Genomic DNA, 24,697 nt, shown 5'->3' on the forward strand with positions numbered 1-24,697 from the left:
ACACAGCGCACATCCCAGCATCCCACTCCACTTCCAGATTATCAGTGCGGGGCAGCACGATCGCAGAAGGATATAAAGCATGGGACGGCCTAATCCGCATCAAACCACATCCGTTCTGAACCAAGCAGAGCGAGAGGGAAGTTCAGGGAAGTGTATGTGTGTAAGGGAGAGCCAGAGGCCTTGCGTTTTTGTGGTTTCCAGGTCATGGTGGCAGCTGGCAGGAGATGCTCAGTGCACGCGTGCGTCAGTCGTGAGCTGCAGATTAAGGGACTCTTATTAGCACGCTTTCTGAGAATCAGCCCTGGCCCCGCCCTCGTCCCGTCCAAGTGCTCGGCCAATCTGTTCCTCAGTCGGGGCCGTGTTCACAGAATAACGTTCGGCTCTAATCCTAATACATAACCACAATTCTATCTTAACATCAAAGCGTTACGTACCTGATTTATGTGTGATGATGTCATTCGTAAGATTATTGGCCAGTGTAGCTCAATCACTAGGCAATGTTTTTATGTTGGCTAGATATATATGTAACCGAAATCAGGGGGTCCAGTGGGCCCAAAATACACTTCGCTTATATACACACAGTAAATGTGACGCAAATTTTGTTTTGCAATACTTGTCCTCAAGGGGTCAACACTAAACCTGGTCATTGTCTCAGTCGTAACAGAAATAGACATGGAACAAGACAACATAATGCTACTGATTATGACAAAAACCAAAGAGTTGAGTGCTGATGTTGTAAAGGAGTACAGATATTTGTATAATTTGTAATGTTTGGAGAGAAAAGGATGAGTCTTTTTAGTGCTCATGTTTCGAGGGACTGTATGCACCCATGCCATGTTATAGTGGATTTGTATAGTTAATATTAATTAACATATATATATATATATATATATATATATATATATATATATATATATATATATACTGCTAATGTCATTTTAAAGAGTTGTATGTAATTTATAATTACAATAGGGCACAATATTTGGGTTATTTCAGCCCAACATTGGATCAAATATGGACAAATCCAACAACTTTGATTCATTTCCTTTTTTTTAACCAGATGATTGGGTTAGTCCAGGGGTGCTCAAACTTGGTCCTGGAGGGCCGGTGTCCTGCAAAGTTTAATTCCAACCCCAATCAGACGCACATGGGCAATCTAATCAAGCCCTTACTAGGCTTTCTAGAAACATCCCTGCAGGTGTGTTGAGGCAAGTTGGAGCTAAAATCTGCAGGACACCAGCCCTCCAGGACCGAGTTTGGGCACCCCTGGGTTAGTCCATATTTGACTCAAGTTTAGGTCAAATAGACCTAAATAGACCTGGTAGACTCTTCAATTTGCAAATGAGAGTTTTCTGTTAATTTAAGGATAATGGGGTCTGTCTTTTTAAAAGTGTATTCTTTAGGTTTACTATCGATTTTCCAATTAATAAAATGTAGGATTTGTCTAATTAGCCAATACTGGAGTTTCCTGAATGGACACAGAAAAGTTGGGAACAGCAAGATGTTGCTAACACACCCAGCCAAATTATAACTCAATCTCAGATGTATAGGAATCCTCATTAGTTTTATGTTTTATGAGGGATGCTATTAGCTAGAACAAACAGTAATATCTGTCTAGTGGTAGTGTGTCTTCAGGGGAATATTGATTGTGTTAAGGAGAGGATATGGCTCTGATGGGGCTGACGGCTCCAGTCTCCATGGGGGGCTCGTTCCTCCAGCCTGGAGCTGCTCAAACTCTGGGCCAGAGCTTTAATCTCTGCTAATCGTATCTTAATACACACTGCATCCCTCTGGCCCTCACTCTTGCACACACACACATTAGTAGCAGCTCTAAACTAATGGATTATATTCTCCAGTAACCCAGACTACATCTATCTGTCTGTCTATCTGTCTATCTATCTATCTATCTATCTATCTATCTATCTATCTATCTATCTATCTATCTATCTATCTATCTGTCTGTCTGTCTGTCTGTCTGTCTGTCTGTCTGTCTGTCTAGATAGATAGATAGATAGATAGATAGATAGATAGATAGATAGATAGATAGATAGATAGATAGATAGATAGATAGATAGTTATTATTAACATTATTTACAGATGTAAATATTAATCTATTTTATTGCTATATTGTATCCATTGTGAATATTATTCAGAAACCTGACTCTTAATCTATCTGATATATTAAATATGTCTGATTGATATAGTTCTCATAAGTATTCATATCACCAAAATTATTATCTGTCTACTTGAAGAATTCAGATTTATACCTATCATCAACTGTCTGTCAACTGACATATGCATATTGTTATTCAGACTATAATTTAAAAATCATCTATGCAACTTTATATTATTCAGAACTATGCACCAATAATAGTAACTATCAATTTTTCTTCTTAAATGGCATGCATATACACAAATTTTAGATAATTTTTCCATAAAACCAAATAATACAGGGAATTTTAAGTGCACCAATGCTTTCTGATGCAGGGGGGTGTACTATTATTCCCACTATCATCATGATGATCATCACTTTCTTCCAGTGCTGATGTTCTCACCATCACACGCACCTCGGCAGCAGACAGTGCGTAAGAGAGATGGACTCTAATCTCATTCCACTAATGCTCTCTTTACATTAGAGTACAGACCGAGCTCTGTCTCAGCCATGCTCTTTCTTTGTCTCCTAACCAGGGATTATTCACTGAATGAGAGAGCGGGGTAGCCGGTTCAGAGGAGGGGGCCTGAAAAATGCTGTGTAACCCGACCCGGGCGGTCCATCTGGAAAGGCCCACATGGACAGAGATTTCCCACATAGCAATTACTGCAGCAGAAGTTTCGGCAGGAATCTGACACAATGTTCCTTTCTTCTCCCATAAGCATATTTGCTGATCCAGGGAGGTAAACACAGGTGAATGGCACTAACGGGGAGATTTAACTGCATATTGATATGGTAAAAGTTTAATGGGATATTGCAGGGCATTTAGATATTAGATAAAAAACGGAGGGCCATAACCGCTATAGAGGGTCAAATGGGTTCTTCGTTGACCAGTATTGAATATTTGGTTACATCATCCTGTTTGAATTTTTCCAAAGTATGCATGAACATAAGTAGTCTATTATGTAGTCTTCGTAATGTGACTGAGTGCATGTTTACTTGTTTTCACATTGTGCATATAGGTGAGCCAAGTTCACACAGATCTACCAAAATTAGTAAGAAATTATGCATCCCAGGCCCAATAGATGATGACATCACCTTGTAGATGGCATCTTCAGACCCAAAAATGCATAAAATTGGTGTCATGCAAACATACCCGGGTTGTTTAATCGATAGAATTCAGATTCGGCAGCATTTACTATTTGCCAACAGCAGCCACCTAAAAAGAGTCTAACACTATAGGAGTAACATTACTCTTCAATGATGGCTAATGTTTTAATATTGTCATTCATTCTGTATGAATAGATTTATGCAAAAGGAGATAAAGAGGACTTAATCCAGCAATCCTCTCCTCACCTACATTAGCAGCCCCTGACCCAGATACAGGGCCGGCCTCTCCCTTTACCAAGCGACAAAGCACAAGCTGTTTCACACAAATGCCACACTGAGTTTTCCAAGAGCTGTGTTTCATACTCTTTTTGAGCATTTATTTTCAGAGGGTTTCGATTAGCAACATATAATACAAGTAATTCATTGTGCTATTGTAACAAACGAATCCCCTAAAAGAGAAATCAGCCTAATATGATTAATCTAACACATTAGGATTCACAATGGCACTGGAATGAAAAGCAACATGGCCGACTAGTATCAGTGAACCACTCGGATCAATGACTGGAGCATTGGGAGCTTTGAGACTGTAGTGTGCAGAGGGAATATTTGAATTTCAGCCCAACCTGCACTACTCACAGTCACTTGCTCAGGGGGTGGAGCTTGTGACATCATTGACCTGATATTGGAAATGGAGTTCTTTGTCTATATTTTTTTATATCCGTGCCTCACAGTGGAGTTGTTCTCAGGTAGTAGTTGGCAAGTCTAGAACCACCGGATCTGACTACCTCACCAGTGTGAGTTCTACCATTGCCAAATACCATCAGAGAACCTTTTGTCCTTGAAATAGTAGTAGTAGACGAAATGGGCCATTCTTTGAGACATCGGACTTACAGTATGATACTAAACTATTTCCTAAGCTACAGATACTTTAAATTCAAATAAGATAATTAATCAAGAACAATTACTCAGTTACCCTTACTCAGTGCCATGTGTAACTAAATGATGTTCTAAGCAATGCGATAGAAGAAGTTTTACACAAGGTACTTTTGTCAGTCGATTTTTGAGAAGTTTTGCTTACAAACGACAATGGGAAGTTTCCATGGATCCTAAAGATTGTTTATGAAACCATTAATGCCAATAACTACCAATGCCTTTATTCTCATCAATGAAGTCATGAAATGGCCCTAAAAATGAAGGACTGAACTGAATATCTTTTTATTCCACAGCTGCAGCACTGCAAAGAAGTACAACAAAAAATATTGCTATCGAAAGCACATACGGTGCATTGATTGACAAAGGTGCACTTGCTTTCAAGAGGACTTGAATATTTGAGTGTCCTCCAGTAATGGCTGTTCATGGCGTCTGATACACCATTTTAGGGCCATAATGTATCTGAGCAAATCATCTCTGGGTAAAACCCAACTTCTTTTGGGGTTCGGCTGCAGTGACTGAATGGAAAATGTCTTTCCGAAGATCCAAGATTATTGAATTTTCAGCTTTCCGCAGTAAAGGTCGCTTCTTATGTTACACTGGGCAGAAGGACTCAAAATAGAACATGAGTGCCTCAGAGAGAATCAATCGCGCCGACGGCCTGCTGTCTGTCCTTTGCGATTGGCTGATTTTTTTTCTTTAGTAGCATGTCTGTCTTGTCCCATATTGGCACTACACATAATTGCTCAACGTGTATATAAAAAAGCAAAAATGTGCTAGTGCCAAAACAGGCAAAGAAGAGGGACAGAAGAGTGCCCAACTCAGCCAAGGGTTGCGAATCTGTTCCCATACACAAGAGAGCAAATCAAACATGTGGTTCTTTCTCTGCTCTGTTTATGGCCCTTTGGTAATTCACTGATAGTGTGCTTTCACAGTGAATTCTACCAGTGCCATACACAGAACAGGAGTCTGTCAGCTTCACCCTTTAAGACTCCGACAATAGCAATGAAAGAACGACAGAACAGTAGAGAATGGGGGGCGTACAGGTGGGAGGGAAATTTGGTTAAGGAGGTTGAGAAGAACCCTTCTTCCTAAAGGGAAAAGAAGAGAAACAGACAGAGAGTGAGAAAGGAAACGCAAAAGTGCATCACAGGAGTTTAAGAGAGACCCATAAGAAAGGCACAATGCAGCAAACGATAACAAAGGGAAATTTTGGTAGATGCCTTTGTTGAAGAATTCAAACACTGCCTTGAACCTTTGGCTTTGCTGTTTGAGGTTCCTTCATTAAAAAAAATACTCAACTAATTAATTTAACTTATGAAGAATACACATAAAAGACAACCAGAAAGCCTTTGTTGCTTTTCGTGTCTTTTTTTTGTTGGATTATCTCTCATGTAAAAAAAATGGAATCCACTGAATCACCAAATTGCTGACATTATCCCTCATAATGTGCTCAAGCAGACATTTTAATTAGCAGTTAAAGAGATTAAACCAAGTTATGTTAATGCTTAATCATAGATCATCTTCATAGATTAGCAAATTCTGGATTTATATCAAAATGATGATTTACGGTGGAGTGACGTCACAAAAACAACATCCGTCCAAGCATAGCAACCATTTCCTGAGCAATTAAAGCCTGCAAAGATCCATCAACAGCTTCTTCAGTGTTTGACATCAGCATCATCATCATCACCCACTGCCATTTGCTGGGTTCACTAGCCTTAAGCAAAAAACCCTACATTATCAAACACAGCACCCAAGAGAGCTTGCTGCATTCGAGATCCCATATCTTCTGGTTTCATGCCATATGCTATGAGAGAAGCCACCAGACCTAGAGCCACCCTCCTCCCCTATAGATGAATCCTGCAGCCCCACCCAGAAGGACCGAGGAACAGCCATTAGCTCCTGCTCCCTCTGCTCCTGCAGGAGATGGAGGCCAGATTGATTCCAGATCAAAAATGATGTTCTAAGTGATTTTTCAGACGCCCAAATGGCTCCCGGAGCAGGACTCCTCTTGCAATTTCCTGGAATAATCAATACCTCTAAAAAGCCAAGTTGAGAAGCTAGCATAGTCAAATTGGTCTGGCTCGTTTTGTTTCCCCCCACCCCTGCTTGAAGAAAAACCTCAAATGATAGCATCATGATGACTTAATGGTCTATTTTTACAAGGGGACTTGGCACAAAACTTCAAAAACTAAAGTGCTTGAAACTAAATTTTCGATTCCCAAAATTGTGTATGCAGGAGCATGAAATTGGGCAAAACTGTATCAAATTCTATATAAAAAAAAAGTTTAATAATAAGGCATCAAATTATCCATATGTTAATTTCCCTGACTGTAAAGGTTTAAATTAAATTAATAAATTATCACACAGCATATATTTATATTATTAACGCAGATTATTATTGTTATGTAATCCAGCTTCGTGTCATCTGATTTATTGCATTATTATATTTAGTTCAATAACAACAATTATTAATTATTTTGAGCCAGAACAAGCCATATTTTAATGTCGTTTAATGGAAGTGAGGTATCTTGAATTGATTGTTTTAGGCTATACATGGCTGAACGCCTGCACTGCGTCATATTGTTTTCCAGATGAATACGGCCAAAATTTTCGAAAGATTCCAGTCTCATCTTTCTCCTCATCATTAATAAGTTGCGTGTGGGTTCGTTGGCACCTCTCGTTAACCTCAATGACAGTCTCAAAGCTCCCGGTTAATCGCATTTGTCTAATTAGCGAGCATCTCTTCGAACTTCAGTTATTTTAGGAAAGATTTTGCCAGTCTCCCTCCAAAAGGACAACGCCCGGGGCCACTTGTGCTCTCTCAAGGTGATTGTAGGCACAACAATCATTGTAGATATCTCAGATTGTTTACTCAAAACATAAAACTATTATCTTTATATACATTTTTTGTTGTTTTATTAAATAGGCATGCTACTTTGTATTTTAAATATATTTCTTCTGTTATATTAGAATTGTGTGGTGAGAAGTTTAAAACATCAAAACATTTCCGCGTATTAGCTACAAAGGATATTAATGAATATATTTTAAAGTGATTGAAAAGTTTGGTACATCTGAGACATCTAATTAATTATCATATGTGCTTAATATTTGGCATCATAATAATCACTATTATTGTGATAGTTTTTATTTATTTTTTTTAAATATAATATTGTTTGAGTTTTTATTTATTTTTTTTTAATATAATATTGTGTGATAAATCTATGTTATAACCCAAGCGCAGCTCGTGGCTGCTTTTGAGTCCGACTTGATTATAGTTTTTTATTCATTCTGTTGTAAGATTAAAAAAATGTATCTACTAAACAAATGTCTTTAAGCCTATGCAAACGACTGAGGGCAAACTGAAAAATCAAAGAGAAAAAGACGACAATCAGACTTTGCTTGAATTAGGCGGCACCCTGAAAAGGTGTAGATGGACCGATGACATAAAATAGCCCACTTTTAGGAAGCTGACATGCCCTGCGGTCTGAAATGCTACACTCCATCTAAAACCATTTTAAAGTAAAATAATTACAACGTATTTTACAGCTATTGCTGTTATTACACAAAGTAAAATGAGCAAACAGTGAGGTAGGCTTTGTACCCTATACTGTTTAAATTTTAACCAGTACAAATAAATAAATTATTCAAAACAAAATGATGTTTCAAAATAGGAAAAATAAGTGGCTGCCATTTAATATCGAAATAAGAACGAAAAGTTGTTTGTGGATGCTGATAAAAACGACATGCGTCAGAAATACATCCAGATATCATCCCCGTTTTTGAGGGATGCTGTGAATGCACCTCAAGCACTTTATTTCTGCATTGTGACAACGGGCGTTATGCAGAGCAAATAACAAAAAAAATATCTAAAGTAAAATGTTTAAGTAATAGTAATAATAATAATAAATAAAAAATAGAAATAATTTCGTTTCTCTCCATGCATAAAACCCGTTAATATAATTGTAATCAAATGCAAACAGGCAGAAATCATGTATTTCAAAAAGACAACATTAATTATATACACAATCTTACATTTTTTGTGTTCAAATAATTATTTATAAGCTTACCTGATGCGTTCATCCCAGAATCCCAATGCCCCTTTTCACATTCTGCTTCTTAGCTTACCTACTTTACTTTTCTGGTACGCTCACACACAGCTTTAAACCACTAACATCTAAAACCCGTTCTTATCTACCTCATTTGCACAGATTCGGCTGAAATCTGAGCGTTTGCTATCGAAAAACGACCTGGTTTATTCTCCAAACTCCCCACGCCGAGCTGGAGTTTATTTAACCTCGTTCGCTTCCATGAGTGAACACGGACTTATCAAGCTCTCTAGCCGCATAATCGAGCATTTTTCAATGAGACAAAGAAGTCAAAGCGTCGTCACTGACTTCCTGAGTATCAAATAACAAATGCAGCCCAGTTTCCCCCCCTTACATATTCTGCCTCTCTCTCTTTTCCACCTGGAGAGTCGCTGTACCTGCGCAGCTCCAGGTGCAGAACGACAGCAAGAATTTCAGCTTTTCTCTTCTCAACAAGCAGACAAATTTACTGTCGATATGCACAGAAGGCAGACCGCTTGTTTAGTCTGCAACCGCGAGGATTTACCAATGGAAAGATAATTAGTTAAGCATCTTACCCCAGTGCCGAAGGCATAATCCAACCCTCCTCTTGTCTCCTGCATTTTGCGATGTCACTAACTCAGGTGCTTTTTTTCTGTCCTTTTAAGGTGGAGCTGACGGGAGGCGAGGCTCTGTGATTGAGCTCTGCTGCAGTTCGAGCATACAGATGTCTCTGGTTTACTTCATCTTCGGATTAAAAGATTTTCAACCCCGAATTATTCAGGGGACGGGTCTTAATTTTAGCTACCCTACAAAAATGATGAAGCGAGCAGCTTTTTGAAGTGCAACCACAGCACCTTATTTTTTGTGGTCTCGGGCAGACTGGGAATTAAAGATTTTTCAGCCAAATAATTTGTTTTTAAATAGGCCTATTTTTGCGCAAGCTGATTTATTTGGGGCAACAATAAGTCTAGCTAGCCATACATTTTAAACGTTTTTTAATTTTAAGAAACTATATATATATATATATATATATATATATATATATATATATATATATATATATATATATATATATATATATATATATATATATATATATATATTTAGAATAAACGCATGAATTTATAATATCTAAATCTAAAACCTGCAACAAATATATATTTATTACTTCTGGTATGTCGATGATAAATAGGTCTGTTTGGTCACCTACCTCATTGAGTGAATTTACATTCTAAGAATTCTAAGTAACTTTCGTCATTAATGGAACGTTCTTCAAACGAATGAATGGATTCGAATTATATAAAAAGGCGTTTTAAATAAAAACAAAGCATTTTTTATAGCCTAGGTCTGCATTTCTGATAAATCTACAATAGAAAGATATATAGAACCAACACATTTGCTTTGTTAGATAACCATATTGTTACCTCATCACGCGAATGTTTATGTAACGAATTCTAAGTAACGTCGAGCTCCTTGATGTCGTTACTGAAATGTTGTTGAAACTTGTTAAAATATAGGCTACTTATTTTTTAATAGACAGCCCCTTTGGCCTATTTTATGACTTGCATGATGAATTTCATTTGCCAAAAAATACATTCTTATTTTCGTGTTCCGACACGCAACGCCGTTTCTCTGATTTATACAGTAGATTTTATTTTTAATGAAAGCTGCATAGGATATACACACTGCATGTTTTATGCTTTAACTATCAGTCCTGTAATATAAAGGTAATTTAAGGAATGTTATAGCCTCAATAAATTATAAACAAAATATATGAATACAGTACAAAACAGAAAATGTCTTTAATTTCCTATAGTTTTTTCTAATTCGTCATCTAATTTAGCCCAAAGACTCTTACAAGCAAACACATCTTGGCTCAAATGTGATGTGTTGTGTCTGTGGAGGGCCAGGACAGGTGTTTACCTGTATTACTGGCAAACAAAGAGGTTCTGTCTGTATTGAGAGACAGAGAGACAGAGAGAGAGAGAGAGAGAGAGAGAGAGAGTAAAAGGGAAATGAAAAAACACAGCTTTAAAATTACATCTTGAACCAGACTAAATTAGTTATTGGTCTACATATCTAACAGGTCTGTTCGCTAATTTTAATAAGGTTTCTGTGCACCTCCAGTTAGTCAAGCTGGAAGCTAAACCACCAGCTAAAGTCTAACTAGTTCAGACAAGAAGGCAAACTAAATTAAACTAAAATTCTACCCTGAATAAACAATATTACAAATGATGCATGAAAAGTAGCCTACATGTTCTGCAAAGCCTATCGATAAGCGATAATACATTGCCTTGGTTTAGGTTTTTCCTCCCCATGTGTGTCCAGCAGGTCTTGGGTTTTGGGATCAGATGACATCATCCAGATGGCTGGTAATGAACAAGCATTCAAATGCACCACTTCATCTGCTCTATATGCCTGCAGGCCCTACCAGCTACAAGCATCCTTTTACATAACGGTCCTCTTCAGCTAGAGTCCATTTTTGTTTTATGCATATTTTTTAGAAATACCCTAAATAGGGCTGTGTGTTGCTATATACACAATTTCAAGTCTAAAAGCATAGCTTTTAAAAACCTACATTTGAATGCAACATTATTAGCCCTCCAGCAATAATTCAATTTAAAAATGTTTCCCACGTGATATTTAATGGAGCAAAGGAATTTTTTCACAGTCATTCATACAATATTTTTTCTTATGGAGAAAGCTCTATTTTTGTAATAGTTTGGATGCAATAAAAGCCGTTTTTAAAACTATTTTAAGGTTAAAATTATTAGCCCACTTAAAAAAATTGTTTTCCATTGGCAACAGAACAAACCACTGTTGTCCAATGACTTAATTTACCTATCTTGCCTAGTTAACCTAATCAATTTAGTAAAATGCACTTTAAGCCGAATACTTAGATCCCATAAAATAACTAGAAAGAGTACCATCATGGCAAAAACAAAAGAAATTAGTTATTAGAAATTAGTTATTAAAACAATTCTGTTTAAAAACGTGTTGACAAAACTTTTGAAGGACTGCTCATAATTTTGACTTCAACTGTATGTGCATACAGGCTTAGGCCTACCCATCTATTCCCCAAAGTTAACTACAACAAAATTTGCAGTCTCAATCTTAAGCTAACCTTGTAGAAATAGTTACCCCATGCAGATTGCCATCAGCATCCCTCCATCCCAAGAGCAGCCATGGTGCAGTCGGTGCATCACATCCAAGAGGCTGGAAGTGATGCTGTCCTCCATTGAGTCTCTCTTCATATATATACCAGTCCACATTACCCACAACCCCTGAGTCCATTTACCTGCTGTTGATAGCCGAAGCCTACACTGACACCTCAGTGGAAAAAAACGGCTCTATATTTTTAAATTATGCCAGTGGTGTTAGTCTGGCAGCTCTGGTTACATCTATTCAACCCGAATAGCCCAAGTGAAATGTATCCCGAGGGCTCTTTGTTGACCAGCCAGCCCTGGTCGAGTCCTCCCCTCACCCGTCCACTCTTCATTCACCTGATTAACTTCTGGAAAAGTCGAAACACGAGCCGCAGATCACCTGTATAAGGGAAGCTGAGTGAAGCTCTTGAATTTTTAAAATAGTCATTTCATTGCAGCTACCTGTAGCTCCATATGATGTTTAGAGCCCTCCCCACCTGCCACGACAGGTATCAGGTGTACCTGGGCCACTCTTCTGGCACGAACGACGGCCTCATCGAATGATACATGATACAGGCCCGTGAAACAAAGAGCGCGGTGGAATAGTTTACAGATTACCAATAGACCCTTGGATGTATTGACAGACGTCCATGAACTTTATCCGTTATATTACTGTATGCTTATTAAATATTACACACTATAAATTTGATATATCGACACATGCTCAGATAATGTGTCATCAACTGCTTTAAGCCACTGTTTGTGGTTCAGGTTTTGTAACTGGAATACATTTCAATGTAAGAAACAGGCAAAAATTAATTGATTTATTATGGAAGCTAATTATTTTGAGTTCTCATTGTATTTTAGTGGCAGCGCTGCAATCTTAACAAAGGAATGTGTTAAATTTTGGCAATGATTTCAAGCCTTTATTTGAGGCGTTTTCACTTTTGTTAAATCATTTGAAAAAATACATTCATCAATTAATTTACAATTCGTTAAAATTAAAAGTTTTTATTTTTCTTTCTCTACATTTTTTGCTTAATAATATTATATGGTCATTTTTCCTCTTTTTCTTTTCTGAAATTATGTTAATTTAGTGTTAACTAGTAAATATTTTATTTTACATATATAATAGAGATATGAAAGAACAGTTGATGATATAATTGACCCATTTGTAAACTTTCTGTCGCTCATAAATCAGCCACTTATTTGTAAATGAATAAATGTGTGCATTAAAATTGCATTTCTGAAAAGTATCTCACAGTAACACTTAAAAGCTTAAAAACAATCGGAGAAAACATCAGGAAGAACAAATGCTATTGCAGATTGTCAAATAGCTTGTTTTTATCATACTAGTGGGGATGATGGTTTGGGGATAAATTGAGATGCTGTTAATAGACTGCATGGGGATGTAATATAATTAATATTGATCCGATATTATGTGTGTTTCAGCTCTAAATGGAAAGAAACATTTGAGGAGAAATACTGGGTTAGATAACTTGACTTGTATTAGGTCATGTATTTACTAACATGAACAAATAATTTACAGTTATTACAGTAGGATATATATATATATATATATATATATATATATATATATATATATATATATATATATATATATATATATATATATATATATATAATCTATCTTAAAGTTAGTTAATGAAATTAAAGTTGTTCATTCACTGTTAGTTCCTGATAGCTCAGTACATTAACACATGTTAAGAAGCATGCATTTGGATTTTAATAATGCATTAGTGAACGTTGAACTATAATTAATAAATGCTTTGGTACACTATTAGTTCATGTTAATGAATATATTAACAATGACACAGTCGTAACACTTTAGTATAGGTCACAATCCATGCCATTAATTACTGGCTTATTATTAATATGCCTATAAGTAAGACATAAACTGTTCATTCGTATTTTAGTATAAGTATGGTCTTATTCTGCATTCCTAATCCTACCCAAAACCTAAACCCAACTTCTACCTACTAATAAACAGCTTATTAGTCGTTCATTAAGCTAGTAGCGTTAGTCGGTGGTCTGTTTATACCGTGAATTGTGACTTAAACTAAAGTGTTTCCCGGTCATTTAGTAAATGATACCAAAATAAACTGATATTCTCCTAATATTGCTAATACGAGAATATTTGTCCAGGCATTACATCGTGTCATCACCTTACCATCAGCAACATCTGGCATTATTAGGCACCATGGAGACGGTGAGTCAGAGCATCTGCCATTTGTGTCTTTGTCTGAGGCCTTTTTAATCAGACGGTCATCCATTAATAAGGGAGTTGGGCTGCTTTAGTAACCGAGTCCTCGACATGAGAGACGCGCAGCCGCTCCAGAGTCAGTCTCACATGTCAGCTTCAGGATGCAGTTTCACAAGACACGCGCTCTGATATGACAAACAACAAACATATAATAAGCCATTACTTTAGCTTATGGTGTTGGTTGTCATTTATTTATTCGTTTGTTTTATCGCAATAAGAACAAAATTAGCCGACTCTATATATAAAACAAGCAAAAATGAAACTAATACAACAATTAAAATAAGGAAATTATCTTTGTTGTTACTTGTATTAAGCAGTTTTGTTTAAGTTGATCGGGGCCATATAGCCAGCTATCAGCAATCTTGTCACGTGACATCGCCTATTATAATTCGGGTGTGTTTGCCAACTCATTTGCTGATGATTTGCTGAGTTCAAAAGTGCAGAGGGTGATTATTGGGATGGACATGAAACTACCGCATCGGTCTTATCATTACAAAGCTGGAGTTTTGGATTTGTCGTTCATTCTAAAACACTTTCGGTCCGATTTTTTGTGTGTATCTTTCCATAATTGCGTTTTATCCGCGCATGTCATCTATCATCTCTTTTGCGATAACAAATGCAAACACATTACCTCAAAGCTCTGCAGTACGAAATTGTTTTAAGTGAAAATAATGGAGACATTAACGAATATAAAAAAGTATCAGGCTTCTCCTGTGAGTTCAGGAGAACCACAGGGACTTGTCACGTGACTTGTAAAACTCTGCAATCGACCAATCAGCAAAGCCGACTGGGGCTGGGCATTACGTCATGTATGCCTGTAGTCTTCTTGACCATCGCACTGCAGATAAAGGCCTGTAAATATTTCATTGAGGAGCTCATGTTTCTCCAGCACTGGAGGTCAGGCCTTTCGAAAGAAGCAGTACATGCACTGGCCCGTTTCTGTCTTCTTGACTGCTCAAACAGATTCTGAGTCTGTCTCATGTTAATAGGGCAACATAGTTAGTAAGATGTGTTGCTAATATTCCCATTAAGTGTTATTAACAACAAAGCACAAACAAAGCATTCATTATAAAACCAAATTTGTTTGGTTACCTCACAATATGGGCTATACGCATAGGTCTCAAACTCGATTCCTGGAGGGCCGCAGCTCTGCATAGTTTTGCTCCAACCCTATCAAACACAGCTGATCCAAATAATTGAGGTGTTCAAAAGAGTCATGAACATCTTCATTAGTTGCATCAGCTGTGTTTGATCAGGATTAGAGCAAAACTGCAGAGCTGCGGCCCTCCAGGAATCAAGTTTGATACCTATGGGCTATAGGATCCATCCTATTCCTGTAGTTAATTAAAGTTAGATGTATGCGATTTTGCCATTGCACTACTTTGATGAATAGGTTTTATTCTGTGTTAATTTTGACAGCCATTATGTATTTAGTTTTAGTCTTAGTCTTTTGGCAAAAATGCCATTTATATAGTCATATTTTAGTCTTCTGAGTTCATTGAGTTGAGTTAAAATTTCAAGAATGGTTCAACAACAATAGGCCAAGATTATATGGCTGATAGAACGCCACAAATGGATACTGTAAAAATAAACTATCGTGTGTGCACTCAAGAAACATATGTCATGCGTAGAAGAAAGTCTTCATTATTTTTTTCAATGTCTCATTGGGGGCTCTGTGGATATGGATCTATTTGGGGGGGTTCGGGGGGTTCGAAAGACCCACCCTTCACTGACGAATGTCCAGAATTTGTCCCATACATGAGCTCATTTGTCCTATTTTGACTGCTATGCCATCATGAATAGTGAAAATAACTCATCAATAAAGGCTTTAAGACCAAGTGGAATCCTCTGTTGGCTGTCGCTTCGGTGTGACTTCAGCTGATCAGTTTTGGCCAATGCACACAACTACTTTTCATGAGTTCAACATCCAGCTGTGCAAGAAAACATACAATCTGATGAAGTGAAGTCATCTTTCGCGTCTGTGTTGTTTTTATACAGAGGAAATATTTGACAAGTAACTTTTATTCTAAATCTTGGACCTTATTCTGGAAAGAAAATATGACCAATGAAAAGCTGTGAAGCACCAAAAGTGGCCCATATTAAAATGAATCTGAATACTATTTCAGCAGTTGTTGTTATCTATGAATTTTATTTTATTTATTTTGGTTATGACGACCATCCGACAATCTATTTCAGCTAAAATAGTGCTTAAAATGTCACTAAAATGCAGTATTTAGATCTCATAATTCAATAGTAGCCTAAATGAGACCTATAACTGCAAAATGGTCAACGTTTTGAAAAAAAGAACCACCCTTTTCACCAGGTCGGGCCTGTTTATGCATATTTATTTGCATATTTTTATATTTATACATGTATTCAACAATTTCCACCTGATCAAGAATTCAAAGAGCTTGGGGTAAGTAACCAATTGTGGGCTATATTCACTTTTCCTTGCATCAGACTTGAAATATTATCCAAATAATGCTTAATCTATGCACATATATAATAATACAATTTAATTACATACACACACACTCACACACAAATATATATTTTGCAGACAGCTCAAATAAAATGTTTTTATTATTCATTTGAGAAAAGCTCAGTATGTTTTCTTTTAGACTGATTTATCAGTGATAATAGCCTCCTTAAAGAAATAGAAGACTGAGCAGGAAATGGAGGGTAAAATATGAGTTCTAGCCTACAGTTTGTGCTCATTTTTAATTCCATTTCTCGTTTCTAAAGCATGAAAGAACCAGAGAGGACAGATTGCTGCGTGACAGAGTCAGTTTGGCTGAAAAGATTAATTTGCCTTATGTTGCTAAATTGTTTCCTCCCTTCTAATAAAACTAGAGTGACTCCGCCCCCTGCAGGACACCAATGAAACTACAGCAGATTCACGCATGTGTAGCTCGCGGGACGCCTGCTGGTTAGTGCTGGAACATGCACATTCAACTGGAAATATTACTAGAGGGAATATTTTATAATGTAGAATAATATAGCAATTAATTTGCCCATTGAATGCATTGAGATGGCCTGATAAAGGATTTCTTTTTAGTGCTTCAGTTTTAATTATTTTAATAATTTTTGTTTCTGTTATTCTTGTTTATGTAAAGCACTTTGAATTACCATTGTGTATGAAAAGTGCTATATAAATAAACCTGCCTTGCCTTGCTTTTTGCAACTACGTATCTATTTGTTTCTATATCTGTTGTATCTGCAATATCCTATAGATATATTTTTATTTACTTGATTAACACTTTTGTAACATGTCTGCCATCTAGTGGTTTTACACAGTAATGACATTATAGAAATAAATGGTCAACTATTATGGGTAAAAATGTTTCGAAAGGAAGTACATTAATAGATATAATTTTGTGCGAGAAAATACAATGTAGAAATATACTTGGGTCAAACTGAACGTTAGTTTGTTGTGATATGTAGTTCAAATATGTATTTATAATAATAATAATAATAATAATAATAATAATAATAATAATAATATGATTTCTCTATTGTTTCCCAGGGATGGGTTGCAGCTGGAAGGGCATCCGCTGCGTCAAACATATGCTGGATAAGTTAGCGGTTCGTTCTGCTGTGGCGACCCCAGATTAATAAAGAAACTAAGCCGAAAAGAAAATGAATGAATGAATGAATGAATGAATGAATGAATGAATGAATGAATGATTTCTCTATTATTAAATGTAGCAGTCAGTGCTGCAAACATATTTGCATAAAAATGTAATGTACTTGTATCACGGTTTGAAGAATAGTGACAAAGTACTTAAAAAATAACCTTATATTAATATTTATACTTATATATACTTAATATTATTAGAATGAAATAATATATTTTTGTAAAACAACAATATGGGTGGTGCAGTGGCGCAGTGAGTAGCGCTGTTGCCTCACCGGAAGAAGGGTGCTAGTTCGAGCCTCAGCTGGGTCAGTTTCGGCTGTGTGGAATTTGATTGCTCTATAGGTGAATTGGGTAAGCGAAATTGGCCTTAGTGTGTGTGTATGGGTGTTTCACAGTATTGGGTTGCAGCCGGAAGGATGGATTTAGTAATTTTGGGGCCCCAAGCAATACCAGCCATGAGGCCCAAAAAATCTAAACTGCACCTTCAATTTTATTATTATTATTGCTGTTTTTTTCTTATATCATTCGATCTCCTCTTCTGCATTTTATTTTAATGCAAAATATAACATGCAAAGCACATTGTAAAACCTTTAAAACCATTTGTTTTCAAAAGACCAATTCACAACTAAAAATAATAAATAAACTATTTCGTTTTTAAAACTAAAACTTTACTGATTTGAATGCTGGACTGGTCCATGATTGAAGGTGGGAGACACATTTGCGCAGATGTAATTCATATTAAACGTTCGTATTAAAATTAGACCCTCACCATACAAAATATGATAGAAAACAAATATAGATCATTTATAGATATTTAAACTTCTAGGTATTTATTTGAGGGCCGTCAGATTTCCTGGGGCCCTAGGCGGACGCTTACCTTGCTTATTGGTTAAATCCGCCCCTGGAAGGCCAGACGCCGTGTAAAACATATGCTGGATAAGTTAGCGGTTCATTGCGCTGTGGAGACCCCTGATGAATAAAGGGACTAAGCCGAAAAGAAAATGAATGAATGATTGAATAGACTTTTAATATGTCATCAGACGATAACTGCTTTAAAATGTGCCTGCCAAGGTGTGTGTGTGTGTGTGCTTAAACTACTGTTACACAATGTAGTTTTAGCGGGTAACTTATGTAAATGGTAAAAATATATAATAATCAATAGTTTTTTGATCAAAAACAGTTTTCATACATTTTAAAAATATTTTATACATTTTATAACTGTATTTCTCTTTCACACAAACACACACACACACACACACACACACACACACACACACACACACACACACACACACACACACACACACACACACACACACACACACACACACACACACTATTTTGAACAGAAAACAAAGACACAACGCAGTTTGTACACATATTTAATATTTTATTAAAAAAGAAGTTATTACAGTTTACTGTACACAGCTATTTAAGAGATTATAATCCTATAGATAAAGAGCATTTGTCCCTTGTGACAGGCATGCCCACTTCACAATGCAAAAGAAAAACAAAACAGAATGGCAAATAAACAGTAAGATTAATGGAGAAGGAAATAAAAGGGGCAAATTACCAGAATACCTGGGATTAAAAAAATGCAAAAGAAAAAAAAAAAGTGTATTTTTTTTCTTTCTTTTTTTTTTTTTAAATCAGCGTATCACACACTAGGTACTAGATACAGATACTATTAAAAAAAATCCATGCTGTATGCCCACATAAGCCCCATGACTGAGCACCCTCTTGAAGCACAGGTATAGGGACTAAAGGAGTGGACAGCCAGGACTCAACTAGACTGGACTCTACACTGGACGCATGCAAAAGTGCACTGGAGAGCTCGAGTCAACACCAATGCTAGAGACGCGATGCCAACAGCCGAGAGCGCCAGCTGGGGGCCCCTGTGAGGCAATGGCGCCGACCGGAAGACAGATCTCTCTCTCTCTCTTTCTCCCTCTCAGGCAAACAAACAGCTGGAGACCACAACATTAATAACTGCTGTCCCCTGGATGTATATGTGTATAGGTACTTGTGCGCGTGGGGGGCTTATGGGTGCAAAACACAAAGGACACACTGTCATTATTATTTACTCCACCCCAACCCACTAACTTAAAAAAAAAAGAAAAAAGGAAAGAATAACTCCCTTCAAACCCAAACACCTTTTATTTAGCACATATTACCTGCTCCAGATGGGTGCGTCTGCTATTAACATGGAAAAGGAGGGGGTGAACAATATAATAATTCAAAAAATTAGTAAATAAATTCAGCAAATAAATGTCTAATTATAATGGAAGCACACTTATACATGTTTATTTGAGATTCTCAGATAGTTGCTGACATGACAGTTAAAAACAAATGGGTTTCAAATCAAACGGCCACATTTCGTGTCTCATAAAGGGATCAAAAATAAAAAATGAAGCAGAAATTAAATAGACAGCTGAGTTTGCCGTGTTTTGTCAGGGTGTGTGTTGCTAGCCATGGCAAAATGTTCACCCAGCCAACCAAACCACAACGTGTGTGTTTTCTCCATAAGTGTATGACAAATGTGAAACAAAGTCTCTCCTTATGAACTTATTAATACAATACTGCATATAGGAGGTCTTTTCTTTTAATAATTATTATAATTCTGGAAAACATGAACCCCCTTTAACAGATTTAGACTCAAAAACGTCCATAGCACAGTTTGGCTGATTCTCGACTCGGGTTAAAACAACTTGAAATGTTTTGCCCATAAAGAAAAACAGGAGAGAACTGAAGCTCTAAAGCTGAAATCAAACACCTCCCCTTATGAAATTTGGTCAAGATTCGACGCTCATTTTTCAGAAGCGCTGTCAAAACTTGTTTCATTTACATTCTGCATTATGAATGAATCTGCAAGTGCTTTCAGAATGCAAGATTTGTGAGAATACTGCAAAACACACACACACACACACGCACGCAAACAAACTAAATCTGGTTCTTCATGTTACCAACATGCCACTGATGATATCTGCAGATGCTGAAATTCAAAAGCAAGAAGACCTCCGCCTGTCTGGCGTCAGTTACTCGGGTCTTCTCCTAAAAACCACTCCAAGGCAGATCTTACCAAATTGGATCCTTCAGAAAACATCCGTATTCAGACAAAGCAGGTTACGAGACCTAAATCCATATGAACATCTATTTTGTTTTTCTTAATTCACCACCCGGTTAAAACTAACTAGATCTACATGAGGTCAAACGACAGCTATCATAGTTATGCACAAGCAATAGGAAAAAGATGATGAACTCTACAAATGTTAGCAAAAATCTTCTTCGTTTTTTTTTTTTTGTCTCTTTTCTCTTTAAGGTTTTCTTCTAGGCTAGACCAACAAAGTCCTACACGACTTCCGCATCATACAACAAATGTACAAAAGAAGATGCTCGAGGGTGCGAGACAGAAAGAGAAAAAAAGACAAACACTCTGTGCATACAATGTTGGTACAAAAAAAAGAAAGGATTTGTGCTCTGTAAAGCACGACAGTCACTTCCTTGTGTTTTTTTTGTTGTTGTGTGTGTGTGAAGGTCACTGTGGAGGTAAAAAACAAAGCTTCGGTGAACTAACCTACATCTAAATCCTCTAAAAAGGAACGCAAAGGGAGTTGAATTGATATTTCCGCTGGCGTTGTGTCGTGGGCTTGATCGGTGAGCAGAAAGCGTGCGCCGTTTTTGTAAAATCCTGATGATTGGTTTAACGTACAGCGTGGAAACTTTCCTCTCAAGGTGAGACTCGAATATAAAAGAAAAAAAGGAAAGCATTTTAATTCTTAAAACAGCTGGTTACAAAGAAAAGGGACAACCAGGAAAGCAAATGATTATGCCGCTGAGATGTGTCAGGTCCAACCTGAAGTGCATCCTTGTGGAGAAAGCCTAAGCTGAAGGGATTTGTATATCAGAGCATCACGGACACGACTCTCAGCACGTTAGTAACATCACAAGGGGACGAAAAAATGGGCACACCGTTTAAATACGGCCTCCGTCCGGTCAGTCTGCGTCGGAAAAGGTGGATTAGGGAGGTGATGACATGCACTCCAGCTACGCAGCTACCAAATGTGGATTCAAGAAGGGGAGAGGAAAAAAAAACGACGAGCCTTTTAATTGTCGAAGAGAGCGAGTTAGAGAGCGAAAGAGAGAAAAAAGGGGAGAGGGGGAAAAAACAACCACCAAGAAGTAGAGATAGAACACCTAGAGAGGGTGCCGTATTCATCGTCAACGCTAGATATCCATAAAAATCCTGGTTTAGTAATAATAACGATAAAAATAAAAAAAATCACCTTGTTTAAATATGAATCTTTTTATAGTCTGCTTCGCATGGTTAGGAAATAATATAGTCTCTGTGGTAAAGGGGAGAAACTGTCGCCCTTAACTACAACTCCATGTCCTGAGCCTCGTCCTCTGAAAAGTCAGACATGGAGCTTTCTGAAGAGGAGTCGCCCGGTCCTTCCTCCTGCTCTTTCAGAGCCTCCTCTGTTGCATATTTCTGGATGTATTCTAGAGAAAAAACAAAGGAGTTTTATACATTTTCTATCATTTATATAAAATAAGCATTATTAAATGATCTGATTATGTGGGGAAAGCAAGAGAAACAATAAAATAATATATACAGTTTTAAAAACTGAGATTTATACATTATCTGAAAGCTGAATAAATGTGTTTTTCACTGATGTATGGTTTGTTAGGACAGGACAATAACCTTTAAAGTGGTCTAAGTGAAGTGCTTTGCAATGCATATTACTAATCAAAAATTAAGTTGATATATTTACAGTAAGAAATAAACAAAATATCTTCATGCATCATGATATTAACTTCATATTCCAATGACTTTTGACAAGCGAAAAATCTAGCATTTTCACCCGCACAGTGTATTATCGGATATCATCAAAAATATACCAGTGCAACGTAAGCCTGGTCTTTTGGTTCAGGGTCAATTATGATAATACAGTTGCATATTAATAAAATAACAAAACTTATAATTTTACTACAACAAAATCAATTTTTTTCAGCATTTTCAGACATTTGAGGGTATAATAATGAGCCACAGCAGCCATTTAGATAGTAAAGCACAGTACTTAATCACATTAACATAACTTGTGTTTCATTAAATGAACAAATATAGACGCCCACATTTGCAGAAGTCAAAAGTTTAGGGTCAGCAAGACTTCCAAAAATGTTTTGAATTTTATATAAAATCAAGTGTAGACAGCAGTCTCTGGGCTTCTCTGCGTCAGATACACCAACCATTTTTGACAAAATTTGGAGAGCATATAAATATTAATTAGTCAAAGATTTCTGCATGATTGCAAATCCAAAAGGCAAACAGTCTAACTTGACCCTAATCAAACTATTAGTTTCTATATCAAACTTTCTTTTATGTAAATACTGCCAAAATAAAATGCCAAATAAAAAAAATGCTTAAATAAAGTCAAAAAAGCAGTAAAATAATTAAAAATTGAAGAGCAGCAAGCACATGAATGGGTTCAACCAAAGGAAATAATACATTATTTATTCCCTTAAAGATATTGGGCCTAATATTGTAAGCAGACGGATAAAGATAACATTTAAAATAGCATTTATCGGCCGATATCAATATGGCCGCCGATATATATATATGTGCATCCTGATTGTATCCTAAAATATAGCACAGTTTACATACTATGAAAATAATTTGTAGTAATAATTTCCAAACAAATCCCTAAAGCCTGTTCATTTTTCATTGTAAAACGATAATGTGACAAATGGCGACAAAATGGTCACACTTTACAATAAGATTCCTTAATGCATTTACTAACACGAACTACATACAAACAATACTTGTACAGCATTTATGGTCACACTTTACAATAAGGTTCATTAGTTAATGTTAATTAACGCATTTACTAACAAGAACAAACAATGAACAATACATTTACTGCAGTATTTGTTCACGTTAGTTAACCCTAGTTAATGAAAATACAGTTATTCATTGTTAGTTCATGTTAACTAACAGTGCATTAACTAATGCGATAACAAGCATGGACTTGGATGTTAATAATGCATTAGTAAATGTTTAATTATGATTAATAAATGCTGTACAATTGTTGTTCATAATTAGTTCATGTTAGTAAATGCACTAACTAATGAACCTTATTGTAAAGCGTTACCGCATTTATTAATCATAATGCAACATTTACTAATGCATTATTAACATCCAAATTCAAGCTTGTTAACATTAATGTACCATGAGTTAACGTGAACTAACAATAAACAACTGTAATTTCATTAACTACTGTTAACTAACATGAACAATTAGTCAATGTATTGTTCGTTGATGTTAGTAACTAATACAACCTTATTGTGAAGTGTTACAAATGGAGACAAGCATGTCAAACCATTGCAGCTCCTCAAAATCACCTTTGATTTTCTGTTTGTAATCCTCCGGCCGGTGCAGGTACATGGCTGCTGCGTCCCCGTTCAGAGGGTCGATTGGGTTCGGGTAGGCCAGCAACTGTGGCAAAAACGACTCGAAGATATTGGTGAGATCTGCGGCGAGAGAGAGAAAAGAGAGAGGAAGAGAAGGCTTTAGTAGAGAAGTCTTGTGTGCAGCATAAAATGGAGGATTTGTGTTGAGTGACATGATTATGGTCTAATCCCTCTGTCAGTGTGGGGGCTGTGGACACAGATCTCTGCCTTTCGCTTTTACTACCGTAGATTTCAATGCGTTCTAGATACTCTGTTATACGAACACCAGACTGAGCAATGGCATAAAAAACAGCCGAGTCTATCTAAAGCAAATATAAGATAATGTACAGTCAGCTGGTGATCGGGAGGGAGACACTTTCTACATAGGGTAGTTAAATGATTGAGGATGAATGTTTTTTATTTAAATTATTTCAGAGTAATACTTTGGTATTCAATCAATCAAACTAACAATTAATTAAACCAGATGCTATTGTTTTATCTAGCATATATTTATTATTTATACCTTGTGTTATACCATTCCTTCCCTATCCACGTGTTTGTTATTGAGGTTAGAAAGGCTGGTAGGCAAGTAAGTCACATGACATACATCTCAACACATAAGTTTACAACTGTCTAGAGATACACTAGGTGACATATATCAGTATAACTTAGTTAGTTTTCAGTTTGTCTTTGTTTTTAGGTTTTGTTCTTGTTTGTTTGTATCTTTTTGGTTTGTTTGGTATCTTTATATAGTGATTGTTTGGGTTTTGACTTTTTTTGTTTGTCTTTGTGTGTAGTTTGTTCTCTTTTGGCTGCATTTGTTTAGACTGTTCGTGTATTTTCTTTTCTTTGTTTTAGGTAACTTGCTTTGTTTATCTTTGTTTCTTGTATAATTTAGTTAGGTTTGAGTTTGTT

The 24,697-nt window shown here is 36.5% G+C and overlaps 1 protein-coding gene across 1 annotated transcript in view; it reads right to left on the bottom strand.

Annotated features, from left to right (window-relative positions):
* Nucleotides 1-18,704: 18,704 nt before the first annotated feature.
* ube2h (ubiquitin-conjugating enzyme E2H (UBC8 homolog, yeast)) overlaps nucleotides 18,705-24,697 on the bottom strand; it is a 43,628-nt gene continuing 37,635 nt past the window's right edge. The window contains exons 6-7 of the mRNA XM_056455763.1: nucleotides 23,735-23,863; nucleotides 18,705-21,835 (exon numbers count right to left, since the gene is read on the bottom strand). Coding sequence (XP_056311738.1) covers nucleotides 21,711-21,835; nucleotides 23,735-23,863 — 254 coding nt within the window. The 3' untranslated portion in view covers nucleotides 18,705-21,710. The remainder of the gene's footprint in view (nucleotides 21,836-23,734; nucleotides 23,864-24,697) is intronic.

Source organism: Danio aesculapii, chromosome 4, assembly GCF_903798145.1.
Source record: "Danio aesculapii chromosome 4, fDanAes4.1, whole genome shotgun sequence".
Classification (NCBI taxonomy): domain Eukaryota; kingdom Metazoa; phylum Chordata; class Actinopteri; order Cypriniformes; family Danionidae; genus Danio; species Danio aesculapii.